This window comes from Poecilia reticulata, linkage group LG12 (assembly GCF_000633615.1).
Source record: "Poecilia reticulata strain Guanapo linkage group LG12, Guppy_female_1.0+MT, whole genome shotgun sequence".
Classification (NCBI taxonomy): domain Eukaryota; kingdom Metazoa; phylum Chordata; class Actinopteri; order Cyprinodontiformes; family Poeciliidae; genus Poecilia; species Poecilia reticulata.
Window position 1 is genome coordinate 21386413 of NC_024342.1, and position 8654 is coordinate 21395066.

The 8654-nt window shown below is 48.3% G+C and overlaps 1 protein-coding gene across 1 annotated transcript in view; it reads right to left on the reverse strand.

The window, feature by feature from the left end:
* shroom3 (shroom family member 3) overlaps positions 1–8654 on the reverse strand; it is a 43983-nt gene that overhangs the window by 6283 nt on the left and 29046 nt on the right. Inside the window, exons 10-23 of the mRNA XM_017307728.1 lie at positions 7513–7796; positions 6313–6541; positions 6186–6235; positions 5118–5508; positions 4808–5047; positions 3709–4009; positions 3497–3630; positions 2301–2438; positions 1800–2227; positions 1227–1439; positions 979–1141; positions 593–890; positions 438–514; positions 13–101 (exon numbers count right to left, since the gene is read on the reverse strand). Of these exons, the coding sequence (XP_017163217.1) occupies positions 13–101; positions 438–514; positions 593–890; positions 979–1141; positions 1227–1439; positions 1800–2227; positions 2301–2438; positions 3497–3630; positions 3709–4009; positions 4808–5047; positions 5118–5508; positions 6186–6235; positions 6313–6541; positions 7513–7796 (3035 nt within the window). The remainder of the gene's footprint in view (positions 1–12; positions 102–437; positions 515–592; positions 891–978; positions 1142–1226; positions 1440–1799; positions 2228–2300; positions 2439–3496; positions 3631–3708; positions 4010–4807; positions 5048–5117; positions 5509–6185; positions 6236–6312; positions 6542–7512; positions 7797–8654) is intronic.

Genomic DNA, 8654 nt, shown 5'->3' on the forward strand with positions numbered 1-8654 from the left:
TGGATGTCTCACCTTGTGGAGATGCCGTCGGTCGGTCAGAGTTCTCATTTAACTGGTTTGACTGAGAACTGAACTCTGTTGATCCTTGAATGTCTCCAGGTCTGAAAGACACAAAGAGACAAATAACTAAAAAATAAAAACTTTATGTAAAATTTAGTCTATAAATATAAAATAAGTCCAACAGGAATCTGACTRGYATGTACCTAGTTAGATTTTAAAACGTTCTTTCTGTCGTCTATGTAAACCTACCAGCCCAACTAGCTCATCAAACTGGCTAGCATCCACTCAGAGTGAAAATGAAGACAGTTGGCATGCTTGACTATGAAATCTCAACTGTCTGCAGACACTGCGTGTCGAGTACCAGTGGCTAACAGAATACGTATTGTACGCCTGAGTATGTGGGAGACATTCTGAACGGCGGTTTGTGTTCGCCGTACCGATCTGCAGCCAGAGCACATCGTCCAGATTCAGAGAAGGTGACGTCGAAACTCTTGATGTCTCCTGAAATTAAGTTCTGAAACACACAAAGGTCTGTCAGTTCACTGACTGAAGGAACCGTCTTGGTCCAATCGCTCTCGAAGTTCAGGGTTACCTGGCTGAGTTTGTCTGCRGTCGGGGACGAGCGGGAGCGAATGTGTTGAGGTGAGTATTTGTTTTCTAAACGCTCCAGCAGATCCTCAGCAGAGGCCGACCTCCCGGACCTGTGGACCGACCCGACCCTCTGCAACGCCTCGTTGACCTTCGTAGAGAGTCCGGGTTTGTGCTGAGGCTCAGCGATCTGCCGGTCTTGGCTTCTGTTCGAGTCTCTGGTACCAGACTGACTGTGTCTGTTGATTTGGGCTTCAGGGTTCAGATCTTGGCCGATCCGGGTATGGAGATCAAGACTGGAGCTAGAAGAAGACAAACCATGGAAGGAGTTCAAAGGTTAATCTAAGGAAAGATGTTGAGTGATGACGGACTGCTTCAGAGATCGGCTACCCAGGGATTGGCTGAGCTGGAGGTCTGGGTGTGGTCACCCTGCCCGGGTAGAAAAGGTTGGACTCGAGGCTCCAACGGTCAGAACCAAGAGCAGGGACGCCCTGATCCGGACCAGGGTCCTGAAGGGAAAGCATGCTGGAGGTGGACGAGAGGCTGTAGGTGTCTGTCCAAYAGGAGAAGCCAAAAATGCCATCAGGTCTCGGTCATGTCATTCAGACCCAGACGGGACGACCCTGAGCTGCACTGACCTGTGTGGTAGCCCTGYTCAGGGTGGAAATAAGCGCTGCGAGGTCTTGATCCAGTCCTTTGAACTGCCTTATCCCTCCTAATCCCTCGCTTCCTCTCCATGTACTCAACCAGAGCGTCTTGGCGGAGCTGCCGCAGGTCAGACCTCGACACGCCGGCGCCAACGTGGCTTGCTGCTAGCTCAAACATCTTCCGGCGGTCAGCTACGCTAGTTTCTGGAAGAACAGCAGGAATTACACAAGGAACAGTAAAACCACATGTAGCTGTACTTCYGCTAATATGTTAATCTGCTACCAGCGTTTTTGCTAGGTCTGTAAATGATTCCCCTAAATTAACCTGTTTAGTAAAATTTCAATTGAATAAATATTATGATGTGTCATAGACACATGGTGGGCATCAGCATTGCTATAATTAGCGCTTTAGCTTCGGCTAAATACCATGTTGGTGTAGCGCTATAGTCTTAGCTGGATTCATGTTAATGATTAGCGCTTTAGCTTTAGCAAGCTTAGCCTCTGAGGTGGCGTTGCTCCCACTGAGGAAACGCTGCGTTACGGGTTTGACTCAGATGTTTTTACCTCCTCCTCGTCGGAAGAGAGCAGCTGTTTCTGGATCAGAAACTCCCACTTCGTTCAGGTTCTCTGGTTCGGAGTACGAACGTTTCTTCTGGTCGGCCGTCAGACGCTTGCGGCCGCAGATCCTGGTCAGAGCCGGCGGCCCGACCGGAGGGACGCTGGGCAGCGGCGGCGGGCTCTGGCCTCCGTCATCGGGGCTGACCGCATGCCTCCCCTTCGGGGTGTGAGGGGAAGTGACTGGYGGCATGACGATGCCCTGAGGTTTGGGCTTCGTTTTTGGGCCTTTTTTCTCCAGTGAGTTGTACTTAGCAGGGTTGGGGAACGGCTGAGGACCGGAGACGACAGGAGGCGGAGAGCTGAGCTCTCTCTGTCTGAATGAAGTGGAGCGAAGGACGTTGGGCTGGGCGTCCTTCACACCATCCCTGTAAGATCTGATTGGAGACGCACCAAACATCAGGACAGGAGCAGACATGTTGGAGGAATGACCTCTGGGAGAGCTCTGACCTGTCCTGCAGRGGGTCAGCTGCCTCCTGGGGTTCAGGTCGATRAGGAAAGTTCCTGTTGACGTCTCCGTCCTTTGATCCGTCCAGCTGGAAGCTGCTGCGGCTTCTCTGGAGCGCTGAGACGGGATCGGCTGGAAGCCTGGAGACCAAACACAAATTATTTATCAGTTAGAAACTTGACTTGCTGGAAGCGGTTAAATTAACATCCGGGAGTTTAACGCATGCGCGCAACACCGCAGGGCAACGAGACRATTGTTTTACTCCGTAACCGTTAATGAAACCTGGAGACGTTGGGGTCAATAATTTAGTGCATCAGAGGGAAAAATAACGCAGAAAAACTAGTGAAATAATAACTCAAATTCACTTTTTTCCGGCTAAGCTACACGCATATCCGTTGCCATAGAAACTGACAACAACGCCACTTCATGTTTCAGGATTCAACACCGAAAAACAGTCAAACATTTTCCATACAAATAACAAATCATTCAGTCAGTTAAAAGTATTTTACAGTTTTTAGGCCTGATGTTTTATTCATCAGAGGTAGATTAGCTATCGCTGCTATAAGCTAAGCTAACACAGTGGTGGCAGATTAGCTAATGCAAACACCTGCTGTACTGATGATCTGTCAGAGTTGGTGGTTTGGTCGCCTTTACTTACATTTYATAACTGAACCGAAACTCACCGGATCCCACAGCACATCTACATGTTGGAGTTGTCATAGTCAAGCTAGCATAGCTGAGCTACTTCCTTCTCCCTCGCTACTTTTTCTTATTTAAAACTTTTTCCTGACCTTTTCTAGTTGTCTTAATGTTGACAATTAGTAGCAAAGCACTGCGTCCTTTTTCTTTTATATATCAGAAGATTTAAGGTTTTATATTGATAGCTTAACAGCTAGCATCAATGCTAGTCATTGTTAGCTAGCAGCTTTTTGCACGCCGGTCATTGACACGGTTGGAARACTCGACAAAGAGTAGAAATTGTTGTAAAATTAGAGCCGTAAACCTCAACATCCACCTTTCAGCATTAATTAATTCATTTATTTGCTAAATGTTCATAAAACATTGGAAAGTGAAGCTTGGGAAACTAAAGCCAGTATTTGAAAGCAGCCAATCAAGAAGCATCATTTATTTTCCTTGTTGCTGATTGGCTGAAGCTGAAAGCAGCGCTGCTCCTTTGTGTCCATCCAGGCTTCCGTACCTGTGTTTCATGTTCTCATTGCCGCCTCCTCTGTAGCTCATCGTCCTGTGGGTTTTGGTCCCTTTCGTGCTCCTTTCCAGCATATTTATGAGGTCTTCYGCTCCACAGGGGGAGCTGCGACCTTTATCCGTCACCTGAGCCGGAAAATGAAGAGCTTCAGAAACAGAGTCAGCAGAGCAGAAAGCCAGCGGTGGGGAGAGTTTGGGTTTTACCCCCAGATGGGAGGATTTGCAGTAGGAGTTGGTGCTGAAGCTGCGCTGCTTCCCTCCGTCTCTCCGCCGCTCAAAGTGACTGACTTTCTCCAGAACCGACAGGCTGCGGGCCGGGCTCTGGCCGCCGTCTGGGACGGCGCAGCGCTGGACCTCGGCGAGGGCCATCTCCAGGCGGGTCAGAGGGTGATCGCTGTCCGGGTCTCTGTGGCTCCACTGGGCGGATGGATGCGGCGGCGCCTGACCCTGGGCGACCCGGGACGACCCGGCTGGTTCTGACGGAACGGTGGGCGGCTCTCTGGGTCTAAAGAGACGGACAGCATCAGAATCAACGGTTTCACCATGTGGGTCAAAGACAAAAACAAGCAAATAAAGTCGCCTGATATTTATTGTAGATCCAGAACTTTAAAAGATTTTTACGACTGTTTTAGGGCCATTATAGGTGCTAGAGAAGCACATTCCTGCCAAGAATTTTGCGATTATTTCAGAAATTCTCAAGAAGATTTTTGACATTTGAAATTAAGAGATTTCCAAAATTTCTGATATTAATCTAAAAATTTCATTTTTTTCTTGCAAATTTCTWAGATTACTCTCAAAATTTCAGAGTTTTTTGGTAGAAATGTTCTACTTTGTTCTAGCAGATTTTACACGTTTGCTGCATTAAAAGAAAAGCGTCTAGTTTTGAGTTTCTTTTAGGTTTGGYTGAATACATTTATTTTCAGTACTAAGATCAGCATTTGGTGACTTTGTTTCAAAACGCCAAATTCTTTCGAGTCAAGGTTTAAAAAGAGTAAAAGCTGATTTGGGTGCAGCAAAGGAAAAGTCGGTTTTACCTAAACTCGGTTTTACCTTTTGTTACAACTTTGTTTTAAAATATAAAATAGTTTGTGTTGTATTTTATATTTTCCTGTGTGAGAAAATCATGTTGGTAACAACTTTTACCCTGATTACAAATTAAAAGTCTCCTTCTGTATTTATGGGACAAATTTGCTGAATTTTTGAATTCCAGGTGAGGGCCACACAGAATCAGTCCGAGGTACCACCAGCGGCCCCCAGGCCTTACTTTGGGCCCCTGTGCTTTACAGAAAGGGAGCAGCAGTACCGGGTGTCGTCTCTGGACTCGCTCCTCCCCTGTGAGGACGCGGTTCTGAGGTCTGGGACCGAATGGACCGGAGTAATCCTGTGGTTCTGCTCTTGCTGTCCCTTCAGAAGAGGATCGTCGAGGTTCTGGCTGAGGTTCCTGTGAGGCCTGTGGGGTCCAGTCGGACCCTCGGATCCGCCTCCAGGGGCTTTCAGGTGCGGCTTATGGGTTTCAGCGTTCGACTCCGGTTGCTGGTGCCAACTGCAAACACAAGGCTTCGTTACCACGAGCAGAAACATCCAGAACCAGGAAACATGAGGTCAAAGGTCACCTGTCCGCCTCAGGCAGTCTGGACCTGAGCTGTGAGGATCCAGGTCCGGAGTACGAGGAGCGGGAATACGGTGAGGAGCCGATGCCTTGGTGGCCGTTCTCTGTGGTCCGATCGTCCCGGAGCGCCGGCTGCCGGCTGCTCTCCCTGGTCAGAGCCGTGAAGACTGCGGACGGACCGGGACCGGAGCCGGAGCCGGGCGTCTGCGCGTACTGAGGCTCTGGCTGGGGAACCGGGTAAACGCCGGCAGGGAGGATGAGGCGGCTGGGCGGGGAGCTGGGCCCGGTCGGGGACGAGAAGCCGGCGCCCTGCCTGGGCTTCGTGGTGGGACTGCTCTCCGGACTCTTCTCCATCACGGTGTGGAGCTGACCCTCGGCGCCAAACGACGCTTTCGCTGAACCAGACGGAGACACGAGGGTCGGTCACTTCTCTCAAACCACTCCAGTAAAAACGTGTTTGGTAAAAAGTACTGATCAAATATCAATCATTTATATTTAAAAATGACATCATCAGACCGACCAAAATATGAAGTAAGTGGAAATTTTGGTATTTTAAGGAGCAAAATGACAACTTGTACATAACGAGTTTTAAGAAATGCGACTGGCCACCGTGCGGTGGCACAGGGATGAAGAGTGACCTTGGTCCTTAGTCCTCGACACAAGGGTCACAGGTTCAAGTCCAGGCCTGATGACCTTTGCCCCTCTCTCATCATCCAGTTTCCTGTCTGTCTCAAATAAAGGARCCTTAGAAACAACGTTGCTCCGTCGATGAAGTGCGCAACGGAGCAGAGCGCAGAAAAGACGCATGTAGAGTATAAAACAATTAAAGCAAGTAAAGCCTGGCAGCCCGCCAGGCTTATAACACACCAGGGGAAACCAATCTGTGTCTGTGTAACAATAATAYACTGCATAGTTTTACATGTTAAACAGGTCCGTTGTAACGAGAGACTCCATTTAGATGAAATGGTCATTTTCCTGTGCCACCATGCTCCAGTTTGTGCCTCTCAGAGTTAACCAGTCCAGACCCGGTCTGACCACCAGAACCTCTCTGAGTGTCGATCTGGTCGGTTACCTGAGGCCACCGGGCCGCTGGAGTGATGCCAGGAGCTGCTCTGCAGAGACCTGCAAGATAAAACCACAGATGAAAYCTGATTTCATGACCTGAGAATAAAACGCGATGCTCACCGGACCGTACTCACCGTAGCGAGCGGGCGTGGTCCAGACTGGACCAGGAGTTTGGCCTCTCGTGGTTCCTGATGGCGGCGTAGCTGTCGCTGCGCCTCGGCGGAGCGGGCGCCCCCTTCAGGCTCTCGTAGGAGCTGCGACTGGCCGCCTGGCCCCAGATGGGCCCCACGCTGTGCCTGTTTGACGCCGGGACGCCGCCTCTGCTGCCGTTAGCGCCGCGGTAACAGACCCCGCCCACTGAGCCTGCAGCATCAGCAGAGACATGGGACAAAGTTCACCAGCAGACTCTAGGACTGCATCTCCCAGCATTCATAGCAAGACGCCATGTAAACACAGAAGGTTCAACAACGGGAGAAAACGACTTTCTGACTGAAAATGAATGGTTTTAAAATTCCAACGTTACTTTTCCGTCTTCCAGATACGAATCATTCGATCGCTTCTTCTTCTATGGGTAACATCTGGCAGACTGTAGGCTGACTTAGCGCAATGCTGCCCCCTTCTGGTCTAATTCATATAAGCCTCACCATGGCTATAAGAGTTAAATATCCGTAATTACATATTCGCAATGTAAACACATCTAACTTGTGTCAGAACATACTGAGGAATGCATGTTTCCAAGTTAAATTCCTATAAATAACAAGATAATTTTCCATTTTCTTGAGATGATAAATTAATTTTCTGACAGTTTTCTTGATGTCGATCGATGATTTTATAGATATTGGAATTGATGCCAATTAATTAATAACACAAACACTCTGACTTCTGATTCCCAGCACAAGTAAAAGCAGAAGGTTGATTCCAGGAAATGTCTGGGGTCAGAGAGCCTCTTGGGGTCAGAGAGCCTCTTGGGGTCAGATTGGGGTCAGAGAGCCTCTTGGGGTCAGATTGGGGTCAGAGAGCCTCTTGGGGTCAGATTGGGGTCAGATTGGGGTCAGAAAGCCTTTTGTGGTCAGATTGGGGTCAGAGAGCCTCTTTGGGGTCAGATTGGGGTCAGAGAGCCTCTTTGGGGTCAGAGAACCTCTGTGGGGTCAGAGAGCCTCTTGGGATCAGATTGGAGTCAGAGAGCCTCTTGGGGTCAGATTGGGGTCAGAGAGCCTCTTGGGGTCAGATTGGGGTCAGAGAGCCTCTGTGGGGTCAGATTGGGGTCAGAGAACCTCTGTGGGGTCAGAGAACCTCTGTGGGGTCAGAGAGCCTCTTGGGGTCAGGCATCGTACCCTGGAGGTCTCTTGGTCCGGACCTGGGCCCGGTTCTGGACGAGTTCAGCTCCTGCTCCTGAGTCAGGCCCTGCTGGGCGTCGTAGACGGCGCGGACGTATCGGATGTCGGCCTGCAGCATCTCGGCGCTGCCGGCGCCTCTCTGCGGGACGGCGTCCAGGGAGCAGGAGCGCTCCGGGCCGAAGGAGGGCGTGGAGGCCAGGTACTCGGGAATACTGGAGCTGGTGGAGAAGGAGGAGTAGGCCGAGTCCCGCTTGCTGAGCAGGAGGTCGATGCTGTTCGACCTGCAGCGCAGAAACACGATCAGTGAGAAGCTCAACGCAGAAATAAAAATTAAAACTGGACACATACTGAGCTGAACGGGATCATGACTGTATATTAAATGATAATATCTAATATCTCCACCACTCTTAATAAAATGATCACTGATTAGTTACTGAAAACATCAGTTTGGATCAAATTTATCGTTTTAAGACCTGAAATCTGGAGTTAAAGTTTCCACCTGACAGATAGACGATCACTAATGCAGCAGATGAAAACAAAGAGATTATTGATAATTTACTGATGCTCAGTATCAATAAAACCAGGTGTGTCTGTCTGCTGCCGTGGAAATCTGTTTATTTCCAGTTAATGATTAATGATCATCGTCTTAGTGCTTCATATCAATCAGAAAATGTTTCTTTTCTCACTTTTGGAGTAAAACGAACTTTTACCAAACTGGAATCAGACGTTTCAGCTGATTTGATCAAATCTGGGAAATAATGATAATATTTTTCTAAAAAATGTTAAAGTTTCTCGATTAGTGCAACAGGAAACAACCAGCTTTTTACTTTGACTTKGCCACTCCACCCAACAACCAAATCAAACTAAATAAACTCTGATGGACAAAAGYGGACAGAATAACCAAAACTAGACTGTAGTAAGAGTAGAAATACTTCAACCTATTTTTACTCAAGCGAAACGTAAAATTACAGGTACTGAGTACCTGATAAAATGATCAATCACTTAATATTTATCATCAGAWGGAGAAAAWTTTWAATTTAGGTGGAAATTTTGGCATTTTAATGAAAAAATGACAAAAAATGAAATCAGGCAAAAGATAAAAAATTCAAACTCAGATTCTGAAAACTTCTGAAACTTTA